The sequence below is a fragment of the Falco naumanni genome, chromosome 7 (genome assembly GCF_017639655.2).
Source record: "Falco naumanni isolate bFalNau1 chromosome 7, bFalNau1.pat, whole genome shotgun sequence".
Taxonomy (NCBI): Eukaryota; Metazoa; Chordata; class Aves; order Falconiformes; family Falconidae; genus Falco; species Falco naumanni.
Genome location: NC_054060.1, coordinates 40,225,491 through 40,253,172, shown reverse-complemented (window position 1 = coordinate 40,253,172; position 27,682 = coordinate 40,225,491). Strand labels below are relative to the sequence as shown.

The following is a 27,682-nucleotide window of genomic DNA, read 5'->3' as shown; positions in this document are numbered from 1 at the left end:
CAGAGAGCTGACTTGTTTAGCTCTTGATTGAATCCAACATCAGTAAAAAGAAATGCATTCACCATCCAGCAAAATCAGGATCAGATCTCTGTGTGTGTGTGTGTGGTCACACATGATTCTGGCAGCTGCTGTGCAAACAAATGATTGTTTTACATGCATACTGTGGCGCATCAGTATTTTACCTGGATTTGTGTTGTTTACCACTCATATTCAAAAATATCAGCTGTCTCATACTGGCTACATTAGACAAACGTTGCTTTTAAAATATAGTATGGGAGAAAATCCAGGAATATGATGTCATCAACAGAGGGATGAGTCTGTTCGGTTCAGGGAGGGGCAGAAAACTAGAAGTTAGACTCATTCAAACAACAGAAGGAGCTTGGCTGTTCCCAGAGACGTGTTGCACTTCACTCGTTTGTACCTGCTCAGTGGTGAATTTGCAGTCAAGGTATGTGTTCCCACTTCAATATAAAATGTTCTCATTAATTACATTGGGTATTGTTTGTTGCTTCTTGGAATCCACTTCTCGAATTCTTAATATATTTCTGGTTCAGTGAAAAAGAGCTGATGTTACTAGTGTTCCAGGAACACAAAGGAGAAAAGTAATTATTCCTAATGTGATTTTGTAACTTGTCAGGTTTTACAGAGCTGTAACGTTTACAGAAAAATGCTTTATTTCAAAGTACCCAGCATATCAAGGGCACAGGGCTTTTCACCTGCCACAGATAATATTCAGTGTATGAGCTACTGGAGGGTAAGGATTTTTTCTCTCCAGAAGACATTCCACGTCTCTAGTCACACCATGGGCACGCGTTCTTTCATCTCACAAAAACAACAACAGAAAGTGCAAGCAGCTAACTTTGTTTTCAGCTGAGAAATTGCCTACAAAATAGTAGGGAGATACTAAAGGCAGTTCTTTTCTGTACGTACTGATCGTTTTCTCTGTGTTTATTATTTTGATTGTAAACTTTGTGGGGCAGGAAGTGTGTGCGTGCGTGTCCCTTACGCTGCTAACCTGCCCTGTCTTCACTGCTTGAACGGCAAAGACTCAACCTTTAAAGATTTTTCATATCTTACTAAGAAGAAAACAAAGAAAATCTTAGACCTGGGATTGTAACTATGATCATATAATGAAAAGACCGAAGGTTGAAATATGTGCTATACTTTCAGCTCTTCATTTTCCATTTACTTGGTATCCTAAGCAGCCATCTTAGCATAATAATAACAAAATAGTCATAAAACCAAAGGAGTTCAAATAGTTTGTCGTTAAAAGCCTTATTTTAATACACTGTATGTAATCTTTCAGATGCTATCTCCTAAGATAAAAATACACTTTTATCTTGAACAGTTGTGCATATTTCCTTAAAGAAGCTAGAAGACAGTTATCTAGGAAAAAAAAATATCTATTTTTACAGCAGAGTCTCTAAGATTAAAGTATCAGGATATTGAGTAATATCAGTCATATGGTTACTATACTGTTCTCTGAGAATATGCAATTGTTAAGAAAAAAATTAAGAGAAACATCTTCACACTTCAGAATCATTTACAGATTTCCAAATATACTTGTTGTGTTTTCAGTGTGAATACTGAAAACACAGAGAAGAGATAAACATACCCAAGTTAATAAAGAATTTGGAACAGCCAGAGCAGAGCCAGCTCCAGAAAATCTTTGTCATTGGGCCCCATACGTGCTAGAACAAGATTAACTGAGTTACTCAGAGTTACCTGAACATTTTGTACCAACAATCCAACAAAAAACCCTGCCTTTCCTACTGGGTTAGAGCTTCCTGAAATAAGAATCTCATTACTGCACTGGAACACAGCTGTAAAAAATTCTCACAGGTATGTAATAGTTGAAGTCTTTTCTCAGAGGGAAAATTAGGAATTTGGGAGAATTTTAGCACATTCATTATGAAGACCCTAAAATCCACTGCTTAAGAAAAGTCAGTGTTTGAAAGTCTGTTTTTCATGAAAAGAAGGGGGTAAAAAGCTCTTAGATACCTAAATCCCACTTGTTTTCAAAGCCACAGCAGGAAAAAATGTAATATTGCAAATCCAGGTAAACTCAGCAGAGAATCATGTTTTGCTTTCAAAACAAATTCCCTCATAGCAATCAAGTCAACAGCAAAAGTACACCAGAACTCATTAGCAATGCTAACCAATATAAAATTAAGACAACCCAGAGAATTAATGTCATTAGCTAAAAACTCGACTTCTCTAAAAGTTACGCACAAGCCAGGCTTCTTCTAATGCCACTGACATTTTCTTAAACTCTCTCCCAGTATTCCGTATGTTTCATTTTGTCTCCCCCCCCCCCCCCTTATCTAAAGGTTTATATTTCTTTCTGGTGTTTATGACACTTCATGCATTGAGCTGAGAAGTTGTGCCTCTGCCTGGCTGACACACAGCTGTGGGTACTTTAAAGTGGAGACAGAAGCTCCCCTTAGTCGGAGGACTCCGTGTGGATGGGCAGGGGGAGGGAATTGCACCCTGCAGTGCAGGCTTTGGGTGCTGGCTCACAGACCCAGCAGCTGGCAGGCAGGTGCTGGACCAGCTACACCCCTCAGCCGGGTGCCCCCGCGCAGGGATGGAAGGAGGCGAGAGCACCTCTGCACGGTGACAGCCCCAAGGCAGGTAGGCTCAGCCACAATGGGAAGGCGCAGAGGATGAGAGCACTACAGCAACACTTTAAACTTGGGCTCTGCAGGCTGCTGTCATCACACAGACAAAGTTGCACCTGCTAGTGACCACCACAGCAGTGATGCTTCATTTACTTGGGAGTAATGCTAGTGCATTGGGACGGAGGGACCGTGGTCATGGTTGAGTACCCCACTAAGGATTTAAATATTGGGGGAGAGGCACAAATGGGACACAGACCAGAAAACGATGAAGAGCAAAGTTACCTGCTGAAAGCATGCTGCCTTCAGTCCAATGATAAGCAAATCCAGCACATTCAGACATGGTGGCTTCAGGACTCTTGATGTTCCCCGAAGGGGTGGACTTGACTTACTTTTGCTGCTTTTCTGTATTTACCTCCCCTACATGTTTAACTCCTCATCTCGATTCAGCAGGGTTGGGCTGGTTTTTGTGATCCCTGCAAACAAATCCGATCACCAGGTCTGCAGATCCACTAGTGCTGAGCTTTGCACACGAAGGTACACCAGAGTGCTGATAGTGCTGCAAAGACAGACTTCAGACTATGGCTGATTTGCAGAGAATGGAGCTGTCAAAATGCAGAAATCCATTTCTCCCACTCATGTTATCTGAGATTACAGGTAAATGACGTAAAAAAAAGAGTGAGCTACGGATAGGGGTCCAGGTCTTTTTAATATTAACAGGACTTATACATGCATGCCCAGAGGCAGAACTGGCCGTAAATGGTTTTCCTCCTGCAGTGTTGCTGTTGGGACCCACACCCCTGTGCCTCTGGAGGTGCTCTGTCCCTTTGCTGTGGCTGTATGATTTCCTATGCGCTGTCTGACTGACTGAAAGGCTGCTGCTCTCAAGTGTCATGGGGTACGAGGGAAAGGCAGCAGGTTCCCCTCCAGAAGGGCCATGTGAGCCCCTTGCCCACACACACAGAGCAGAGCGATAACCCAAGCCACTTTCCTAATGTGAAGGGTAAACTGCCTGCAGGTAGCGGGCAAGCCAGTAAACTGGAAGTGTTTAATCAGGTCCTCTGAGCATTTTTACAAAAAGCAGCTGTGAAGTCTTTATAATTCAAAGGTGGGACCTGATCCTTAAACAAGCAAGTAGGAAGACAGAAATATTGCAGTCTATGTCACTAGGTTTTAGCCCAGGTCTGCATGCATCTCTCATCTCCTTCTCCAGCAGTCTTTTCCCGTAACAAGCTATATTCTACACTCTGTATTATAGCTGGCTTCTGCCTAGATTACAAGCTCCTTAAGGCAAAGCCTGTCCCTGTGCTTGCACCGCGCTTTTGCACATTGATTATCACCAAAGCCTCCGGTCATCAGCAGAACACAGACACTATGGCAATATCTTCAGAGCCGTGCTCCGGGTCCTACCTGCTAGACCGGGGCAAACAGCACGCCGAGCAACCAACCAGATGAAGGGACATAAAATATGGTACAATTAGCCACACAGGATAGGTCCTCAGCTGGATAGAATTCTCCTGGTGCCATCCACATCAGCAGAGTGAGGACAATTTATAGCAGATGAGGTCTTACAGATCTATGAGAAGAGATGAGCGATATCCTCACCAGTAACCTGCTTACCAAACATGATAGCACAGCCATGTGCTTTTTCTGGCTTTTTTTGCCAGAGGGAAGGTCTGTGAAATGCTTATGTTTCCCGGCTGTGAAGTCAGGAGACAAGAAACAAACCTGTGCAGTGGGTGTTCCTTTATCTATCACAACAGGTGAACTTCGCTGTGGGACACAAAATACACTCCAAGTCAGATTTCAGCCTTTGTAACTGTACAGCTTGAGCTCGATGCTGAACTTCTGCCAGTGAATCTTACAACCTGCCTAGTGTCATCAGGTTCTTTGTTATGATGGTCTCACTCAGTTTGTGATGTCTGAGCTCAAAGATGGATTTCTTATTTCTTTATTTCCTTAGACCGAGTCATCTAAATCAAACCCTCCACACACGGTGTTTGTACCCTGGAGAGCCCTGCCACATGCTACTCGTACAGAATCCCACTTTACCTGCTCAAGACCAGCTCACAGGTGGCTGTTCTCCTTGGCATCACCCAGAAAGTTCTGCTGTGCCTGGTGCTTCCAGTGCCCAGCATGGGAAAATCACAAACCACTTTCTCCCACAGTAAACAGCAAAACAGCAGGCAAATTAGTTTTGGCAATAAAGGTGATCAGGAAATGTTTGCTTTGCGGAAATTCTCTCTCCTTTCTCTCTGCATACATAGATGTATATATAGACACAGATATATACACCTATATAGACAAACACAGAGATTTATTAGTATCTTGTCAGAGAAGTAAAATACATGTTCTGCATAATCATGCTATCCATGCAACCCTGTCCTACCCATTACTGGGGGACAATCCTACAAGGAGCCTCCACCACTTTTTTCCTCATTCTCAGATTTTTATTTTGTTCAAAATGCTAAACGAATATTTTCCTCAGACATTTCTGATGTGTCCATCTATTAGGATGAAGACCGTTGTGTTTGTTTATTTCTTCTTTTCTTGGGCAAGGCTCTTGCTTTTTTTCTTCTAGTTAATGCCAAAATTTCCAAGTCATAAGAATCCGAGCTTTCTCAATAGTTCTTTTCTTTTTTCCTCTGTGAGTTGCAAGTTAATTTTCAAGTTGTTACTATTCCAACCTGGTTAAAGTAGTCATAATGAATCAGACATCAATGCAATTCAGGAATGGCTGGGGTATTGTTCACAGAAGTTTTTATTTATAACATAGGTATTTTTTTATAAAGAGCATGTACAGGCATGTTGCATAAGACAGCTGTGGGCTCTCACCTTCTGCTTACATCATTCTTCTGAGAAACCTTTTTTTTCCCCATTAAAAGAGTCACATTATAACCAAGAAATTGCAGCCAGACAGCTCAGCAAAAGGGACATTTTCCAGAAGCAGAAGGAAGTAGAAGTAACAAAGTGGAGTCAGTTTTGTGTAGGTGTTTCCTGCGACGCTTTGGAACATTAGGGTTTTTTTGAATGTAAGAAGACTGCAATTTGTTTTCTTCCACAATAGACATAATCTACAAATTGGCACTCAAATCATGATTACAGCTCATATCTTTACAGTATGAGGCATCTGGAGTTCCATTCTGCTACACTTTGCGTCATGTACCACTATAGACAGGTTTACTGTAGAAGTAGTTTCCACTGCACATTTGTGTCTGTTTTTAAAAAAGGGTTAAATAGAACACATTTAATAAGGTTTGATTTAGGATAAATGGACTCTGGTCAAATAACCTTAAAAAAATCAAAGAAAAGTTTGAGCATAAATACAGGAATCAAATCACTTCAAATTTTGGACTATTTTGAAGACAGGTAAAATAAGGATCCAAACTGTGTAACTATATAGGTTTTATAACATTCTAAATCAAAATTGCAGATAAAACTCTCATAACTTTGGTATATACCTGACTCAGGCAGGAATCCCTATTCATTATTTGTTTTGGAGCCCTTTTCCCTTTTGGGAAATTAAACCCTTTTTTCTCCCTTTTTTTCCTTCCTTCCATTTCTTCTTGCTTCCTTCTGAGCAGCAGCATTTCTCCTCTGTTTGTTTTCCTTACCAGTGTTATGTTTTCTTCCAGAACTCACATCTGCTCATTTCCTCTTCACTTCTTCCTGCCCTGACACCCCGCCACAAGCCTTTGCTGCCTGCTGCAGAAAACTGTCATGTGCGATTCTACACAGCGCTTTCTGGTCTACAGCAGCTGCAAAAGTGATGGTACAGAAGTTCAAAGGTGACATGATTAACTGAAATCAGAACATTTTTCAAAATTAACAAAGCTGGTCAGAAGACAAAATATCTGTTTCACTGAAAAATCAGGAAAGGCAGAAGGAAGAAGTGAAATTCCCATCCAGAATTAAAGAATCTTGACATTTTTAACAAAAGCAAGGAACCAAAACACAGAACACATGCACATGCACAGGAGAAAGCTGCCTGGGAATGGGTAGCGCAGATCAGGGATTTTGAACAAGGTGCCTGGCAGATAAGCTGGGCAAGTTGGGCTCTTTTATGCTCTTTTTCAAAGCTGCTACACTTTGTAAAAATAATATACTGGCTGGTTGGCCAGACAGGGCAAGAGTGAATCTGGGGCTCCTGCTAAGCTATTAGCATTCAGGATGTCTCCTTCTTTGTTCAAGATCAGAAATGACATCTTCAAAATATTTTCTGTTAAATTCCCCCGATTTTTTGTGAAAAATCTTCCTCTTAAAATCAGTTTCTCCAGACACTTTCTGGTTTGATAGTCATTTTAATACAAAAAGAAAGTTCCCCTCCTCCAACATTTTATAAAATATCTCCTCCAGAGCTGTAATAACACGTGAGTGTGAGGTACCAGAAAGTGTTGTTTTTTTTTTTTTTGCTACCGTTGTGCAGACAGGAAAAGGTTTCCGATCTTGTGTCAGCCTGCAGAGCCACCCGATGACAACCCAACACCATGTGACTGCCCAATCTTTGAAGGATCTTTGGTTTTTGTTAGCTTTGGGTGCAATAGTTCTTTGAAGGAGCTGTGGCACATACTAAGAGAATATGTCTATCTAACTAAATTCTCACCATGTTTGTTTTTTTTTTTTTTGTTGGCTCTGACATTCTGGAAAGAGCAGATGGGCATATCGTGGTGAACACCGGTGCTCAAAACCCACGTATATAGAGTGAAATACATATTGGCTGCACCAGATTCCAGTAAGGCTCAGATGTCATCCCTTTGTTAGCAACAGGAGACAATAAATTAATACACACGTTAATTTCAGAACACTGGCAAAGCATGAAAAGGCAAAAATAAAATTGTAATCCAAACACTGACTATTGCGAATATGTGCTGTGCATTACCCCACTTCTCAACTGAAGAAGTGTCCTGAACTTCCTAGACCTCTGAGTGTTGAAAGCCACATGCACTTTTGTACAATCACCAAATGCCTATCATCATGTATCTGAATTCTTAATTCTTCCAATAGAAATACGGTGTATTAGGAACTGTTGACATTAGAGTCCCCCTGGGTTTTCAGCAGAAAAAACAGGCTACATTTGGATGTACATCCGATTTTTATCTGCTGTGACTGTCAAGGAAATTGCAATACAGTCTGAAGTTCACTAGTTTCCAATTTGTAGATCTGGTTTTTGAGCTTTCCTTTGCAAAATACAAACTGTGGTGATTTTTAACCATGATATCTGGAAACTGACCTCTTTCCAATTGCAAATGCTTCGTGCACTGGCTAAGTCAGGAGCAGATACATTAAAATAATATGAAATGACTGTCCCAGCTGCTCAAGCAACAGCATAGCAGGACATGTGTGACCTAGGAAGGGCAAGGCAAGATGGCTCTCTGAAGTTTATCATTTAAGAAGTGAAGTACCTTCCAAACTAGACTTCTCCTTGAGAAGGGAGCTCACCAGTGCTTGCACTGCTGCACACTGCTTTTACAAGTTCTTAAAAGTATGAAATTAAAAAAAACAAAACAAAACAAAACGAACAACAAACAAAAAACTCAAAACAAATCAAAAACCACACCAATTCTTTTAGCAAAGACAACCTGCCATTTACGCAATGAGTATCATGTCATGCTTGTATTGCCTTCTTTGACACAAACCAGTGATGCTGGGGATCATTCACTGGGATGGTCCATGAGAAAAGTTTTTCAGGAGATTGAAATCTGAGTTTATAGTTTCATGTAGGTTTGGAGATACACAGCTGTTGTCAGAGGTTCTAAATTAAACTGAGACTGTCTTAAGAAGCCCATGTGACAGAGGTGCCAACTTGAACAACCTGGATAAATATCAACTCCTCTCAGTTCTACCTGCTTGAAATTAAAGCTGTAATTTCACTTGAATGTTATATAGTTAATCACACTTTCTAGCCTGTTCTGTTGTCAGAGCCCAGCATGACATTTGAAAACTGCACTATTATTCAGTGAAGCCGTCTGTACATCCCTTTGGTGGAAGGCATTAAGAGAACACAAGGCATTATTACTAATTTATAGAGAGGAGAGATGCTGCCTGCAATGTCCTCTGCACTACAGACTCCTCTGCTTGCACACAGCCATCAGCATGTGGCTCAGCAATAGAAAAAGTCATAGTGACTGAAACATGGCCAGCTGCTGGTGGGGGTGACTTTGTATTTGCAAATTTGTTTTGCAGCCATAATATGACAGTATAGAACATCTTTTATGGTTCCATAAAACGCAACAGAGACTTAATCAACTCCAGAGTAAAATAATCAGTTACCTGTATGATGAGAAATGAGGAAAGCAGTAGCTGTCAAAGAAATAACTACTAGATTTTGGAACAGCAACCATTCAGCCACACATACCATGAACTTCCAATCTTTGCTATTGGAGACAGTCAGGCTTTTCTCTAAGGCCATACTGGTGAAAGCCAGTGGTGAAAATTCACAGGCAATGTTGCATTATTGCAAATACCCTTGACAACAGTAATTGGAGGCACTGGAGATGTCAAATCTCTGCCTTTTTTCTAAATGGCTGCCACAATGTTCTCAAGGTGTTAGAAGCAAAGTGGTTTCAGGGCACAGAGCCAGTCCATCTGAAATTCAGATCTCTCCATTAAGTATTTAATGTGCAAAGGGAGCAATATTGGCAAATAGTTTGGCCATTAGACCCTCACGTTTTGCCTAATCATGAGAACTTAGAGCTGCTGCCCAGGGAAAAGAGCAGTATTTCTGTTCCTAAGAGAAAGGAGTGGGTAAACTGAGCTGAAGAGGTCTGCTAGGAGTAACGCAACAAACAAAAAAGCTTTAGAGGACATCCACGTGCATATCAGCGAGAGAGCCTTAAGTGGAGGTTTGTGCACTGTTGAAGAGCTCTTCTGTGCCTCTGCTATAGCAAGGCAAATAAAGGAGCACCAGTTACTACATCTTGGGGAACAGAAGTGCTTTACAGTTTTCTCCTCTTATTATTCCACTTCTGTTGCTCTATTATTGTCCAGTGTTTTCTGCAGAATATTCCCATTGTTGTCTGTAATGAAGATATCAAGCAATTTATGTCACTGGCACACTTCATCACTACTCATCTGTCTTTCATACTGAGAGTAATTTATAACTACCCAGTTAGCTGAACCCCAAGACCTGTTCTGAGAACCTATCCTAAGAACAGTTCCTCCAGCCCACATCTCAAAAAATGTCATCACTGTTTTAAAATTCACCTATCTCTTTTCTAACTTAGCTGGTTTCAGCATAGTAGTTGCAGTAGTTTCGATCTATCTGGGTGTCAGGAAAGGTTGTTTTCTAAAGCAGGAAATTCTTTCTTTAACGAAGAAATACAATCTAGCTGCACAAGCCAGTTTTGATAAAATCACTAGCATTTTATTTCTTTATCAGTGGATACAGGTTACCTTAGCTATTCACTGGGCTCAAGGTGTTGTCTGCCACTTGATAGATGCATTGTAGTGTTTGATACCATCAGACCTGCTGTTTCACATGACATCAGATTCCTGCAATGGATTTTAAACTGGCCTCACATCATTAGTGCTTAAAGATCTTTGAATTTTGCAGCGCTGGTGGGGTACAGCAGTCCCTTGTCTACAACAGAGAATTCCTGTGGTGCCTGCAGTGCTCAAGGGAGGGGACACTACTTCCTTTGACCCTATTCCAACCTAGTAAATCTACGTGTCATATCATAAAAGTCAGGAAGTTTACAGTGTCTCATTTGTCTTTGTACTTCAGTTAAACTGCATGAGTTGTGATCATTCAGCTTTGTAGACAGACACCATGAGCGCAGGAGGGTTAAGGGACAAGCAAAATTTCAGCCCTGGGACAAGGCTTGGTCTTTCCCAGCAGCCACAGCCACCCGACAGTGAGCCCTGCATGGTTCCTGGTGCCAAAGCATGTTACTCTCACTCCAAGCAGTGCTTTTGCTGCTTCTCCCTCTACAAATGTGCAGTTAGGCTTGCTCCCATCCATCATTGTTTGCAAAACAGTGCAAAGGGGGAGATATTATCAAGCTAGGCAGCAAGCCAGCTAGGATCAGGAATACATTATGTTAATAGATGATCACCTTCTCAGCAACAGGTCCAATGTTGAGTGCAAACCCTGCAAAGATGAAAAATGTGAGCAAAACATTATCTGATCACTGCACCTGTTGGCCAGAGGCCTTTTGGCTAATGATAGAAGCTAGAGAGCTAGTGACTCGGCAAATAAGACCAAACTTTGGGTTTCTTCCACCCATACTACAAAGCAAGTGTATTGTCCCTTACTTATTTCTACCTAGCAATAATCAGGGCCCCAGAGAGCACTGTCTTCATCAGGTACATTTCTCTTTGCCTCCACCTGTGTGACCTGCAAATTTGCCAGGGCCCCTCCCCTAATTTACATCTGCCATCTTCATTTCTCCATTTTCCTCAGCACCTCCTCCGTCTGTGCCTTTGAGAAAGGGAGCCACTCAGCCTGAAAGCTGAGCTGAGTGGGAATCTTAAACCAGCGCTTTCAGGGATGTGTCCTACTCTGGCATTATTTAAAATGCCTTCCTAGGGAAGTAGCAGCTACTAGGGAAGTAGCAACATTCCTGCTTATGTTATTGCTGTAAACTAGTGCTTGCCCTCAAAGGCACCAAGGAACCTGAGAAAAAGAAGATAAAAGCTTGATGCTGTTTGCAAAGTTTGACGCTCTACCCCTTACCTTACCAAGACTGAAATACAAAACATCATTTTGGGCCAAATATGAAGATCAAGTAGATAAACCCCAAAAGAACAAAGTCGGATATGGCAGCAGATGGACCCTAAGCTCAGTGATACGCTCACAGCTTTCTGAAAGCAAATGCTGTCAACAAAACCCAAGACACCAGTGTGCAAAAGTAGGCTGCTCCAGTGTCATACACACAGGAAAACACAGAGCACTGATAAGACAGTGCCAAAAGTGTGACAAACACATGTATAGGCATGATAGGGCTCACCCTACCTCTGAAAGAGCAGGCATAGTCTGTGAGTTTCCTAGCCCAAACCTGAACCCTTGGCATGGACTGAGTCTCAGGCCATGACAACCAGCCATGGTTCCCATTAGAAAGTTCTCAGGGAAGAACTCATTTGGGCGACTGTTCACTTCTGCAGTGTTTTTGCAGTTCCACTCCTACTGAAGCTCCTAGATTTCTCTCTCTCCTGACCCTAACCCTAACTTAAATGTTGGTTGTTGGCTGAACTTTGGACAACAAGTGCTCATGGTTAACCTCATCTGTTCTCATATGGGGAAATGCCAAAAAGAACAGAACCAAATATCCTGCCAGCCTTGCAGAGTGAGTTTGTGGTCAGTTTTCTACTGTTTGAATATTACTTTTCTCAATTGCCAAAAGGTTTGGAGCAAACAAACTACAATATACACAGAAAAAGTATAGATTCAGCTGTGACGAGTGCATTGTGTAAGAGTAATTTGCCTTGCTGGGAAAGAATTAGAAACTTACCAGCTTGGTTCAGGGAGACAAAGCTACTGAGGACTCCAGACACATTGGAGCAGAGTCACACTAAATCTAAGGGGTTAGGAGGGGGCAGTCCATGAAGATTAAGCTGCTGGAGAATTAAAGGTTAGAGAGACTTGGGAACAGCAGCAATTTAATTTTCACGAGTAATGTAATATTCACAAGGAGAGAGAGAAGGAGTTGTGAGATTTATATTATAATGAAATTTATATTATAAATTAGATTTTTCCAAAGATGGAAGAATCACATTCATGTCCCTGCTTCAACAATTATTTAAGTATTTATACTAATTTGAAATATCTTCATGAAGAAAAATAGTCTTAATCAACATTAATCAATAAGCTTGTGGCCTTTTAGCATACAGGCATGTGGATCACCTGAGTTCCAGATTTCGTTCCAAGTTAAAAGAATGGAGACTTGGAAATAGGTCTCTCACCTGCCCAATGACCACAAAAAGAAGAACAAATCAGTTTATGCTTGATTAACACTTAGACTTAAGAGCATCTTATACTTCATTTCTTCACAGACATATACCATGTTGAGAAAGCTGGTAACTCAGTAAATCAAAACAACTTAAATTTTATCAGAGTTGTTTGAACAGCAGAAATTGAAGTGTGTGCTGGGAGCTCAGAGAAAAACAGTGATTTCTGTTTTCAGAGTAGTTTAATAGTTTTTTAATTGATCTTCTTTCTCTGCTTGTGAACTGCAATGGTAAAAGTTGCTGAACAAGTACAGAAAGTTCTACTGCGTTTACTAATCCATCATGTACAAAATAAAGGGAAAAGCTGCACAGCATTAACATAATAGAAATCTCCAGGAAAACAAAACATTAAACCAGTTATTCAGGTCTAAACTTAACTTAGGGAATTGTTGTTCTGAGTACACCACTACGTGCAGGTCTTGTATGTATCAAATTTTCAGTTCTTGTTGGTCCCACGATTACAGACCTCATTTACTCTTATTGCCAAACTCTTTCAAATATTATCAGAAGGTTTATTGGGGGTGGGGTGGGGGGGTGGGTAAGAAAAGAAAAGTAAAAAAAAACAGCTGAAGGATTTACTCTCTTATTTCACTCCTTTGTCCAACCTGCACCTTGCTATGATATGTCTCAAAACAACCCTAGAATAGTATTCAAGGTATTTGGCATTTTCTATTATTTACTTGCCTATACCTTTCCCTTTTTAATTTAATGAAGCTTTGATGCAGCCTTTCTTTGCAAAAGGAATGTTCTGTGTATCACCAGTGGCAATGCTTTTTGGGGATACTTTCTGAAATCCAGGATCTATGAAAGGTTTTCATACAAGAGAAATTACACAACTCCAAACAACGGCTAAGTGAACTAACACATGCAACAGAACTGTAACTAAATCTTCATTGCACTTTGTTTTAAGAAGTGCCTGATAAGTGTGCCCAAGCTCTCCGTCTGGCCCTTGTGCTCACCACTCACTGGGATAAAGTCATGTAGCCTGATAGCAGCTCATCTGAGAAATTTTCACAGGAAAAGGATTTCTGAGTGACTGGATCCACTCACATTTGTAAATTACTCTCAGTAAAATTACTGTTAATAAACAATAAAATAATACATGGTATTTATAGATATCACAATAGGAATGACAGATGATCAGAGCTGTATGGCACTACATTTCTGACTAAATGTGTATTTTCTCTCTTCCATACTTCAGAGAAGGAAGAAGAAATATTTCTCCAAGGAAAGTGGTTAATTCAAAGTTATTTCTTGCTGAACTTTTCTAGCTTATGTTGCCTTTGAGATAGTTAGCAAAGGCTAAATAATGGATAAGCTTTAAATCAACTGAGGAATACAGAGTTCTCAGGAATGAGGAAGGTGTTATGGACATGCAGATTTTTGAAAGGTCAGAAAGTCAGCAAAAATTAGTATATGGAGGAAGGTTTGGTTTTTTCCCCTGCTATTTCACCCATGGATAATACCTTTTTCAGAAGAAACCCAAAGAGTAAAAACAAAAACCTTTGCTTGTATCTCATCTGCTTTAGCTGTTGCCAAGGTACCACCAACTTTACACAGCATTCCTATTCTCCCAAAAGACAAGGAGCAGGAATTTTCCTTAAAAACAGCACTAAGCCAAGGTCCGGTACATTGAGCACTACATCAGACTCCTACTCATTTCAAATATAGACTCAAACCTCCTTTATTCTATTTTTCAATTACTTAAAAATCAGAAACTTTTATTTTAATGATTTCTTCTGGAAGAAGAGTCTTTTTCTTATCTTCCTTTGTGATAATTCTATGTTTCATTTTAGAACTATAATGCTCTATTTTATAGTCCATGTAATGCTCTGTGAAGCCCAAAGATTTGCTGGCTTCACAGTGGAGTTATGTCTCCCTCCCTCTAATCTTAATGCTAACATCAAGGGGTAAAGGAGCCCCTGCAGGGTCTAGGCGAGCTTCAGAAACTCCAGGGTGTCTTATTTGTCTCCAGAAGACCGCTTGGAGGTTCCGTATCACATACCAATCCCATGCAGACATCCCAGACAGCCTGCACTTTCCAAAATGCCCGTATTCAAGCACCTGAATTGCTTCCCAAACACCTGGCTGCTGCTTTCCCTCAAAATAACATTTTTTTTCATCTCCTCCATACACACCGAACACAGTCCCTCAAGTTTTCTGTTGAAAAGAGGCAAAACTCTCCATTGCTATGCCAGACCAAGTTGCCAATAAAAATGGATTTCTATTTTAATTTCCTGTGCGTCCCTCCTGTTTCACTGACTTAATGCCTCCGGGTAAGTCTTCCAGGTCTCTCACTCACTCTTTTTCTAGGCTTTTCTTTCTTTTCTAGCCGCCTAAGGAGGTAACTGAAGCAACATAAAGATTAGAAAAGTAAACAGAACGGTACATGTTGAAACATGGCTCCAACAGCCGGGTGCATCACAAGCCAGCCTGATGCAGAAGACTAACTTGGCAGGCTTGTCACCAGCGTTGGTCGCTCAGCTCCTGGCTGTGCAGGCTCTGCTTTCTTGGCACTCGGGCTGCTTCCTGCCCCCGGCTGAGAATCTCTACCAACACCAAAACAAAGCTTTCCTCTGGTTCCTTCTGTGACTTGGATGAGCCAATTTTGTGTCCCAATATATATGAAAACAAACAAGCAAACAAACAAAATAAAAACACCAAAAAACTTTAGCAAAAGCCAGTTCCCACAGTGCTTTCAACAGAACATCCTTAGCCTCCAAAGGAACTGCAGGGAGCACGGGCACCTTGGTGAGCCAGGACACTCCAGTGAGCTCAGGCATGCGCTGCTGAAATTCAGCTGTTGTTTGTCAGCCTGAATACAACTGGAAGTTTCAGGTATTAGAACAAGAAGCGCAAATTAAGTAAATCAGGATAATCCAGATTGGAAGGGACCTTGAAGGTCTCTAGCCCAACCTTGTTAAAGCTGGGTCAGCTATGAAATCAGACCATGCTGCTCTGGCCTTTATCCAGCTGGGTCTTTAAAACTTCTGAGGCTGACAGGGTCGAAATTGAATGATTTAGTGGCTGGAGAAGCTTGAAGATCCTGGTTTTTTGATCCTGGAACAGCCTCTAATGTTAAAAACAATTATTTCTTGGTTCAGTTTAAATAAAATTATTTTACTAAAACTGCTCTTTCAGAATGGCACCAACATCAAGATTTGGTGACATTTGCAATATTCTGGAGGGCATTGTTAGAAAAGTTTCTAAAATATTGAGGGCATCAAGTCACAGGTCAAATATGGACTGGGACTCCAACACCATCACCAAATCTGGACTAAATCAAAACAGTGTTCATAATGAAATTGGCCTTTTTTCCATATACAAATACCCTGTGTTCAGTAATTCTCTCCAAACCACTTCGTATTTTCCTCCTCCTATCAGCTTTCAACTCACAGCAGTCCAGCCATTCTGTCCCTCTCCATCTCATTATAATTATCTTACACATAAATAATACCTTTGTCAGAATCATCACAGTTATTGAATGGGATATATAAACAGCATTGAAAAATAACATCGCAAGTTATTTAGGGCTAAAATTATGGGATGTTTTAGGAAAAGTATAACACTGGAGAGTCTAAAGTGAGCACATTTAAGATTTCCACATGGAAAAAAAATGTTATGCAAAGTGCTTCACTGCACTTGATTGGGCTTGTGCTCTTTCCACATCTTTCTTTAGTTGATTGCAATAGACAGTATTGGGAGTGGTTTAATCTCTCACCCAGGAGGGAAAATTAATAGTATCTTCTCACCTTAGGCTCATTGGTATCGAAATAGCTACGTTAACAGAACAACTTCTGTTTCCATTTTCCCTGACATAATTGATGTAAACACCCTTAGTGAGAACTGCAGAGCAATGGCTGTCCTTCCACATGTGCTTCAAGGTTACACACCAAAGGGTCTCTAAGAATTCCACTTTTGAGAGGTAGCTCCTCTGTATCTTTTCTTTGTTGCCTTAATTTTCAGACAGATTAAGGAGTCTGTTTGCATTAAAAGTAACTTTTTCTTTCGCAAGGTTATTTTTGTCCCAGTCAAATTCCTCAATCTGGTTCAACATGAAGCCTTATGAACTGTGAGGGCAGCCGCAGGGTGGAAAGGGAGAGTGAAGGGTGAACGAAGAACATCAAATGTTTAAGCTAACATTGCCACAAAAAGCATCCACTAACCTACAACCTCACATGTGCTAAAGCCCATTAAAGATTCATTATACAAAGACTGGAAATTAAAAATTAGTCACGGGGTCAGTAATAGCAGAACATTTTAGACATGTCTGACACTTCTACCTCTCCAAAATAAAGAATGCTTCCTCAGTAAAACAGAAATAAAAGGACACTGAGTAACTTTCAGAGCATGCTTCAGAGATGCCACAAAAGCCACATAATTACCTTTTGATATTCAGTCAAATGGAGACACAAATGAAACTCCTACTAAGGCCAAAGAGGGCTACAAGCAGTCCCACTGGGTTTGGATTAGATGGAAACGAGACAGTGCACTGGGGATAGATAACTTCTTGGGGGATAGATGCTTTTTTGCAGCAGTAAAGGTTGAAAGAGGAGCAGGCTGAAATACCAACTTTGAAAATAAGCCTTACAGAGAAGGTATAGAATTTATAAGGAGGATGTCTTGCCTATATTTTTGTTGATACTAAATTCTGACAATAAAAACCCATCACAGATGACCTCAGTCTTCCAGCATACCTTTGGGCTCTTGCTGAGCCATGCCTCTGCTAACGCTATCCCATCACATGTGCTTCAGGCCTGCTAGACTTGTAGGTGTGGAGCTAAAGGAGAAAATATGCATTGAGATAGTTTTGTTACACCTCTTACTAAATAAAAAAATCTTTTCCTTGCAAACAGACATTGTCCTGGAACCAAATCCTCCAAAGCTGTTCAAATGAAACCTACCCCTCCTTGGCCAGAAAATACCTGTTAGACGGTCACAAATGGGGCAGTTTAGAGGCAGTTCTACAGCCTCTTAACAACTTACTGGGTGAATCAGGTTTACACTCCGAGCTCCTGAGAAAGCAGCAGCAGTGCTTACATAGTCAGCAGGACAAGGCTTCCTTGTATGCAGCATGCTGTGGACGACAGCCCTTACCTATGGCAGCTTTTAAACCCCTGCTATTTCTTATTTTAGTCACATCAGATCTGTTGGGCAGATAACTTTTTTCTTCTTAATGGCTCTGACAGCTCCTCTGTTGCATTTACTGTAGCTTTTACACTAACGTGAAGAAGCAAGGCTGCCAGACTAATAGGCACCACGGGGGGACACAGCTGCCCAAGCTGGGCTCAGAGATGGTCAGGAGGACAAACCCCCACAAAAAATACATAGCATCACAGCAGGCTTGGCTCTGCATAGAAACAGAGGTTTAGAGGAGAGGCTGTGGCAGTGCTTGGGTGTTTTCTTATTGCTTTCTGTAGCTGACTGGTCTTCTAAAAAAGCACCATGTCAGAAGTGAGCCAGTACCCCTGTCAATTTGTAGCCACTCACTCAAAACCATGTTTGTCCTCCCAGCTTTTCTACTCCTCAATGCCATCAAAGCCCAGCTGTATATGGAGCTGTATGTATGTATGGCAAGCCAGCTCTATGTATCCAAAAACACTTTTGGCCACTGTCGACACTTAAACAGATAATTATAAAATACTGTTAAGGATGCTATAGACTGGGTGTCATACCTCTCTTCCAAGGCCCATCCCTTGTTAAGAAATCCCTGAAATAAATGGAAAATTAAGCTGCTCTTGAGACAACCTTCATCGTGAATGGACATATACCACAGAAATCCCTCATTTGGAGTAGAACACTAGTGGGGCCTTGGGCCCGCTCTGTCTTTTGTCCTTGCAGATTAGACTATACAGGTTAATATCATGACTGTGTACTTACACTTTTTAATATTCCACCATTTGCTTCAGCAAACCACATTATAGGGTTTAACATCATAACAGCCTGAACATTTATCTGTTATATGCTCCATCTTTTGTCCCTGAGGACTAAATTAACAAGTTAATGTTATGGCAATCTCAGTATATGCTAATTACAAATTTCACACCTTGTTTCTTCAAAACAGGTAACCAGAAAAGTCACAACAACTTGAATATGTGCATTAGAAAGTCCCTCCCTTGCTCCCTTAGAGTAGATTACTGGAGATAACACTGAAAAAATCTGAATATTTATTACACATTTCAGGCCTTGCAAAACACATAACTGAGGCCATCGTAATATTTTATCTGCTATATCTTGTCATACAAGCAAATGTTTAGCATAGTACAAGCAAAGATTAACAGCACTAGTGGAGGTACTAACAGATTCATGAGTCCAGTAGCTGTAGAGCTTCATCCAGATCCAAAATGGGTTACGGAAGAAGTTCAACTGAGGTATCATGGGCATTTCCCATTTGGAGATTAAAGCAATGCATCAGACTGCTTAGCTGTCCTGGAGCTTGCTCGCAGTGTAGCAGCATTAACTGAGCTCTGACCATTTTTTCCCTGCCCTTCCATGCTTAGCTCACAGCTCTTGATCCTTAAAGGGCTTTTTGTCCCACTTCATCATATCCTGCTGCTTTTCTTTCAAGAACGTCCATAGGACCCAGCACGTATGGCTGTAGCATGAATACTTTCCCTCCACACAGGACACTTACTCCAATATTAACTGCACTCCTGGACTCTACATGCTAACCCTGGCTTGCTGACAATCTCACATCTGTCTTCAGGCATAATGCCCTCAGTACAACACATACAGGTCAGTCCTTGACCAGCAGGACATCCCACTAGGTTACAAGGTGATACCAAGGTGTGCTAGTGACTGTGACCAGCCCTCAGAACTTTCTGGTCATGGCACCAGTGAGCACCACCTTTTTGGGGTCCCTCTCCACTTGCCTGTAAAGACAATACAACAGCCCAGCAACTACAGCTGATTAACCCCTTCTTCCCAGTCCCTCTGCAAGAATTCTCCATTTGCAGCATTGGCAGGATCAAGCTGTTGCTCAATGCATCCCTGCACCAGCAGACCCCAAAGCCCCCCTCCCTCGGTCAAGGCAGTGTCGACAGGGGGCACAGGGCTGGCTGCCACCAGTACTGGGCAGGTCATCACCACCTCCCACACAGGGCACCCTGCAACCCCTCCACTATCGAAACCTTGCCATTTGTGCCCAGTGCTATAGGAAAAAAATATTCTAGAACAACGTGAGACAATAACTAACAATGTTTTTAGTGACTGTCGAGGAGAAGGTGGTAGCTAACAGTAAGAGGTGAACTTCAGCAGGGACAAATTCAGCCCCCACAGAAGTCCCTTATAATCAATAAAGATAGATTGCTTCAGCTGAGCAGTTTCAATCAAAACTGTCAAACAAGCTCGTTTTGAGAGTTCCAGCTGAGACATTAGGCCTGTCTTGCATTGCACAGAAAGTATTTGTGTAGAGTGTGTGAAGGGGTCACATTTATTTTCACTGTGATAGCAAATGGCAGATCACTCCTTGTCCTAAACTGTAGCTATGTTAGTCATAATTTATACAGTAAGTACATACTTTAAATGAGTTTCCTGTCCTATGGAAAATAGCAGGAAGCACATAATTTTAATATGATTTGTGAACTGATCATTAGCATATTTTACCTTGTTCACTCCCACATTTCCACCAATGCTTTATGGAAGGGCTTGAGCTAAGGACCAAGGAGGCAGGTCTCTAGAAGCCAAATATCAGGGACTTGGTCACATCCTAACTAGGCCCTGCACACTGTTGCTGCATCACAGTTTTTCTATTAGTCATACAATGAGGGAAAGACACAGAAATTGCCAACATAGCCTTTATGACCACTCTCTGAATTACTAATGAACATCTTATTAAACATGTGTGCACACCCAACCTCAAAGCACAAAATAATGCACTTCCAATTATTTCTGTGGGTTCACAGCCTGCTACCAGCAGAAGAAATAGCTTCTGCTAATTGCATTGCCCAACAGAACTTCTCTTTTCTCAGATGACCTTTTGTGGATCATCCATTAGTGTTTCACTTTCTATGTGTTTTTACAGTGTAAAGTGCCAGCATACACAGAAATGGAGACTTGAAACTGCTGTTTGCAATTTGTTAGTAGCATCTCTCACAGCCACAAAGTTGGGCTTTGAGATATTTAAGTGCTTATGAATATAAACACCTAGATGTCAGGCTTCTCTATAGGGAGATTAATTAGAGAAAAACATGACTATTTACCTGAGGTGTTATTTCAGAACTTAGAACACCGGAGATACCAAAAACATCAGGACAAAAATGAGTTGCAGTTAATAGGGGACACAGGAGGTAACATAAAATGTTTCTATAAATATATCAAAAGCAAAAGGATAATGGAAGGAAGTCTAGGCTTGTTACCGAAAGGAATCAGTAACTCAGAGAATTATAAGAAGTTCAATATCTCTGTGTTAGTCCTCTCGGAAATGAAGATTGTGATCTGATATGTAAGATCATTGATTTGAACAATTTGATTTATGGGAATTGGGAAAGAACAAATTAAAGAATATATAGTATTACGCAAAATGGCAGAATCTTATATAACACACCCCGACATGGTCCAGGAGTTAGGAGAGGGAATCTTTGCTATCAGCTTTTACGTCTGTGAAACCAAGGAGAACAGGAATATTCCAGAAGACAAGAGAGGGCAAAACTAACACCTACCTTTAAAAGGCACAGATGGCAGGACCCAGAGATTTACAAACCTGTCATTCTCATTTAAATATCCAGAAAACATGACAGCAAAATATTAAATAATCAGTCTATCCACATATGGAAGATAATAAAGAATAACTAAGTGATAAGGAGCTGCCAATATAAACTTGTCAAGAATAAAGTTGTGTTGGACTAATCCAATCTGGCCTAATGGATAAAGCAGAAGCATGTATGTGTTTCAACGAGGCTTCTAGTGTTGTCCTTTATTCCATTGTGCTGAAATACGAACACATAAAGTTACAGAAAAATGTACTATAGGTGCAGGTGCTTTGCTATGTCTGGAAGGGCTCAAACAAAAATAAGATTTCCAATGAAAGCATTTACAACCTGCAGTAGCTGCTTGCACCTGGAAGACAAAGGGGACATAAATTAGAATACTGGCAATTTTGAATAGTTGCAAACCAATTGCAGATGGTGTTTGCTTTCAGTATGGAACAAATAAAGCCATATCCACTAGACCTAAAAGCTCCAGATAACTAGTGTCACCAAAAGCATAGGTCACAGTTGTCTAAAACATGTAATGCTGTGTAATAAGGAGGGTCCACCAACCCATCCTCCAGACACTAGTCGAAAACAATCAGAAATCAAAAGGATATAGGTGTCTCAAGGTTAAGGTGGTTCTCACAGTATCAAGGCTAGTGAACAGGCAGGACAGAGGATGCAGATATGTTCCTGCAGTTAGACACGGGCTTGAAAAGTTGAGGATTTGTGAGGATGAACTTGGAGAATGAGAATATTTATGCTGTTACCCAGTTTATGCAAATACTGTCCTTTGCTCAAGTTACGAAGGATTGGAAATGTGTGTTGCTGACATTTTGTTTTGTGCTAATTAATCCATTTAGGTTACCTTGTCTTTCAAGGATCTCAGTCCCACTTGCCTGTTTTATTCAGTTGACCTGTCCTGCCTGACACCCGTGCTATAAATTTTATGGTCTAGAAACTCTTCTTTGTTACTGCCTTTACTGTACTTACTAAAATACGGTCTTTGCTTTTGTTTCTCAGGTACTACAGCGCTTAATTAAAACTAAGTACAAAAAAATATGACCACCATTTTTCAGTAATTCTGCATCCAATAGTCAAACATTTATATGCATATTGAGCACTGACACTCATCAACCAAAAATATCCAGTAACCAGAGTACAAATTAACACCTCATCCTTTCAGGAATTACAGATGCATCCCCTTTTTACTGCCAGAGTACTGGCTGAATTAGACAAATACCTTGATTAAAAATACATCTGAAAAGCTTCCAATCAAACCATAATGTAAACAGTGGTATTTTAAAGACCTGGAAAAAGACAAACAGTATTTCTGCCACCCAGTCCGGAGAACTATATGTGCAGATCTGGGAAGGCAATCTTGCATTTGAATGATGTCTCAGCATTCATTATGTGAGAGCACAATAAAACACACAATTAACGTTTTAGCAGTACTGAGTGGATGCTGCACACTCCCATTTGGTTTTAGTAACATTTAAGGGCACATCTGACATTTATGCCTGCAAATACCTCCCTATAAGCCCCCAAACTGTTTTGACCCATAGAATGTTTACAGTACAGCACCTGGTTTTTCAGACCACGGTCTTGCACCCAAACTGGCTCACTGCAGCCTGATGGCTTACATGATGGCCACCGTCTTTGCCAACCTGCCAACCCACCCACTGCAGAACTGTTAAAACCAAGTTCCTCCACAAAGGTTGTACCATTTATCTCTTCTGTGACTTGTTTGCAGAAAGAGAGTGTACCACAGAGACAGAAATAGACAGGTGATCCCAGTGAGAAGCTGAGAAAGGCACACTGCTTGCACCGATTCTTGCTCTTACAGCTTTCTCAGTGCAAACTACATTTCTGCTGTGATAGTCATAACATTTGGGGGAAAAATACAGTGGTGTTTGGGGAGGAAGCACCACTGAATTCCACCCAATTCTTGCTTTACAGGAAAGGATGTAAAATGTTGAGGGACATGCCACAAAACTAGCAGCTTAACAACAAGCAGCACAGGACCCACAAGGTACATCTGTCCTTTAGGAGACTATGGCTATCAATACACAAAGATAAGAAGACAAAGTAATAATTCTTGAGGAAGCCTCCTCAAAGAATTAAAAAAACTTGCTGCAGCTTGGTTCTAGTGAATAAATACTGGTAAGTGTTCTCTTCAGTTAACCTGTTGGTTACAATGTCTGCTATTGCTTTATCCCCTCTGTTTCACCCACTTGAAATTGTTTCACACAGTCCATAGCAGTTTGGTCTGTGAAACTCTGTGCAGGCATGTGGGGTGTCTATGAGAACACAACCCAGAGAATTGTCAGCCTTTTGGGGCTGACTTTTTGGGACAGTAGGAAAAGCAGAGCCAGCTTTTTTAATTGTGTCTTTTGCAGCAATAAGCTAGATGTAGCAATCTCATGTCACCCTTTTCTTTTTCCCTGTACAGAAATGGTTTCCATCACAACTGAAAATGTTACACAAATTTACAACACCGTGGCCACTGAAGAGCTCACAGTCAGTCCGGCAAATTTCTACAATAATTCAGGAGTGCATCAGCTGAATCCATATGCATGTATTAATCCAGATGTGTGGAAGTGGCTACAGGATTTTCAGCCTGGATTCCTCTGGTTCATATTTATTCTGGGAGCAATAGAAAATTCCTTTGTTCTCATCATCCTGTGTTTCCACAAGAGTCGCTGCACAGTGGCTGAAGTTTACCTAGCAAACACGGCACTTGCGGACCTAATGTTAGTCTGTGCTTTACCTTTCTGGGCTATTAATATTTCTAATAACTTTCAATGGCCTTTTGGCCTGTTCCTCTGTAAAGCTGTCAACATAATGAGTTACATGAACCTTTATTCTAGCATTTATTTCCTGACACTAGTGAGCATCGACCGCTATCTGGCCTTGGTGAAAACCATGTCTCTTGGACGGATGCGACGAACTGTCTGTGCCAAATGGAACAGCTTTGTGATCTGGGTGTGTGCATTGCTCATATGTTCACCTACAATGCTGTTCAGAAATTTACAGTATTTCAAAGAATACAACATCACAGCCTGCACTCTTGTTTACCCAGCCAGTTACTGGGAGCCGGCAAACAACTGCTTGCTGAATGTTGTGGGCTTTGTGATCCCACTCTGTGTAATTACCTATTGCACTACGCAAATCATCAAAGCCTTACGAAGTAGTGAGCTACAAAAACTGAAGTTAGTCCAGACAGAGAGGAAAGCCACCATGCTGGTCCTTGCCGTGCTCTTGCTGTTCATTGTTTGCTGGCTTCCGTTCCAGATCAGCACGTTCATCGACACAATCCGTTACCTCACACCCACCTCCAAATGCCTGGGAGAAATCAATGACATAGTGACCCAGGTAGCAGTGTACTGTGCCTTCAGCAACAGCTGCCTGAACCCAGTCCTATATGTAATCGTCGGGAAGCATTTCCAGAAGAAGGCTGTGGAATTCTACAATGACTTATTCCCAAAGAGGTGCAGAAAATCACAGTCTGTGCAGATGGAAAACTCCCTGGACACTTTAAGAACTTCCATTTCAAGTGAATACCCAAGGAAAAAGTCTGTTTTCCCACTACCATCATAGCACAATTTGTTCATTACAGGAAAAAAAACCCTCTAACATACCAGTCTCCACCAACATCCGTCTGCTACTGGTCCACAGCATAAACATGTGGCAGTATTCATTATTTGTGGGAAAACAACAGTCTGATCTTAGTGGAAACTACAGAGACATGCTTCTAATGTTATCAGACATTTTTCATTATTGAATCCCACTTTGTAGCATACTTACATTTTCATGGCTGAATAACGAATATTGATGCATGTATCATTTGAAATGTTTGCATGTCTAAGCTGTACATACAGTTGTCTGAATAGAGCCCCAGTACAGAAGCTACTGTCAGGATTGTGCAACTACTCATGGTACCCATACAGTTTGTTAGACTAGATTTTTGATAGGAGGGGCTTGTATTTGAGTAAATTCTAGTAAATGAATCCTGTAAGACTATTATTCAAATGGGGGTTTAGGCGTGGCCATCTTCTGGGCTTTTACTTTTTTCTGTTTAGTCATCCAAAATTATTTTTGTTGATTGACAAGCTGTGCCTTTTGGCAACTGCTCTGCCCCTGCTAGTTTATATCAGCGTGTATGTATGGAAAGTAACTCAAAAAAGGTGAAGCAGTAGCAGAAGGAAGGCTGCAGTCAGCTGCATGAAAGCTGAGTTTTCTTTGTAGCAAGAGATTCTTTACTCCTTCTGCATTGGGGTAAAAGCATTCATTCACCCTCTTTGAGTGAATGTTATTTACATTCCTACCTACACTGAAGCTCAGAGACTTAGTTTTTAATATTCACAAAGCATAATTAATAGTTGCCATGTTATTTAATGGAAACATGAAAGATCCGCACAAGTGGTATAATCATAGAATAAAATAGAAGTGGAAGAAACTGAGAATATGAAGGAGAGCATCACCTAACTGCCTTAGAAATCTGATTAAAGCCAATAGGAGTCTTGAAAGTTCCAAGTAATTAAGAATGGCCTTTTCAGACTCTGATAATACCTACTTTCTATTTTGTAGATTTTGTATGGGTGATTTTAATAAAAGATAGCTTTTCCCTAGTTGGACTGGATTTATGATCTGAGTTACACAGATGAAAAACTCATAGTGTACTGAATTGTCAGTAGGCACTTTTACCTCTTGGAACCTTGACTGAAAACTGAGTTGGAGATGATCTATAAATCTTCTGAAAACACCAAATCTTTTGTTCTTTCCAAAGCACTTAAGGTCACAGCCTTAAGATCACCAAGGAAAATGGAGTTTGGTGACGTAAGTAAACTCATACTGCAACTGTGTGGTCTCTATTCATCAGAGCTTGAATGGAGCAATAAAGTTACATTTAAGATGGGAAATTTGTATTAAACCTTCAAATAATTAAATCCAAAAAATGCACTAGAAGTGTGCAGATGAGCTATAAAAACTATGGGATTTAAATCACTGAAGATGATTTGTAGACAGTTTTCCATAGGTTTTCTTCAATAACACCATATAATCCTAATGTTATTAAAACTTCTATTGTTCATTCTTTATATTGTCCAAGATACCTATGATGAAACACTGCAAGGCTTTCTGTTATGGCCGGTGTTATCAACACTGTCTTGTTCACAAGCATGCTGTTCAAGTAACTGTTAAAAAAAAGGAAACCCATACAGAGGTTATTGAGGCAATGGAAGAGATTTTTGAGTATTTGGTACTGAGAAGTAAAAAACGTTAAAATATTATTATATTAATATGACATTAATTTAAATAATGTAAATATATAGACATTATTTTGCTATGCAGTAAGCATGTACAACAGAAAATAAACTACTTTAAGAAGTGAGATTTGGTGGTGTTTTCTTCTCTAGCCTCTAGCCTATTACTCAGGAATGACTTGTCAGAAGTGCAATTGTTGCAGGTACTTTCTTCCACTTCCCATCAAAGCAAAGGAAAGCGAGCTGAAACCACAGGATTTTAGCCATTTTCAAAGCTTTGGGTCAGCTTTCTTTTCAGGGCCCATTTTGCTGTGGCATTGACCACCCTTTGGAAGTTAAAATCTGAATTAAGGTAGCTGGGGATACTGCAATCTTGTCAGTAGCTTTTCTCTGCCTGCTGGTAGCTCAAGGACCCATGATACAGCAAACACAACTTTTCTTTGTGAGGACCCAGGTACACAAGAGCTATAGGTGTTTGCAGGATGGACCCTCTGCCTAAAGCCTTTACTCTTCTCCGAAAGCACGCAGACACCAGCAGCAATGGAAAGCCTCAGCAGACCACAGAACGCACAATGTCGGCCGTTTACAGCCTGTTTAATCCACATTCTTGCCCACTTTCCAGCACAATCACACAGTGTGAAGTATTCACATGTACTGTTTCTGTAGGTAACAAAAAACCCCAGGAAATAAGGTGCCACATCCAAGTTACATCTTCCCTACTGGCAGCTTAGTCACACTCAGGTGCTTGGCTCTGTCCTGTTCTCACAGAAACAAGGCAAAACGTGAGAAAGGCTCTTGGTAAAATCAGAGCAGACTTTGTCCTGAGGACCTCAGAGCTGGAGAAGTTAACATGTAATCACATCATCTTTTTATTCCTCTTTATCCTGCCCCCCTCCCACAGACGGTCCCACCCTCCCTTTTACCTGAGGCTACTGCATCTTTACAGAAGCTTTGGCCGCACAAAGGGCTGACTCCACATCCAGCTAAACAGAGACGACTGGGGAACCATCAGCAGAGAAACAGCAAGTGTATCAACAGTCCTTGATATCTCTGGCCCACATTAGAAATGGGCAGGAATAATTCTTGTCTTTTCACTGTTTGTTCTTTCAGGTTGATTATTGGCTTCACCTGAAAGGCAAAATTAATGATCTTAAAAGCTGTTAGC

General features: G+C 40.8%; 1 protein-coding gene across 1 annotated transcript; it reads left to right on the top strand.

The window, feature by feature from the left end:
- The first annotated feature begins 356 nt into the window (after window positions 1-356).
- BDKRB2 (bradykinin receptor B2) lies at window positions 357-26,271 on the top strand. Its single transcript, XM_040599600.1, has 2 exons — window positions 357-448; window positions 23,706-26,271. Exon 2 carries the CDS (start codon window positions 23,708-23,710, stop codon window positions 24,851-24,853), a length of 1,146 nt encoding a protein of 381 aa, XP_040455534.1. The 5' UTR covers window positions 357-448; window positions 23,706-23,707; the 3' UTR covers window positions 24,854-26,271.
- The last annotated feature ends 1,411 nt before the right edge of the window (window positions 26,272-27,682 follow it).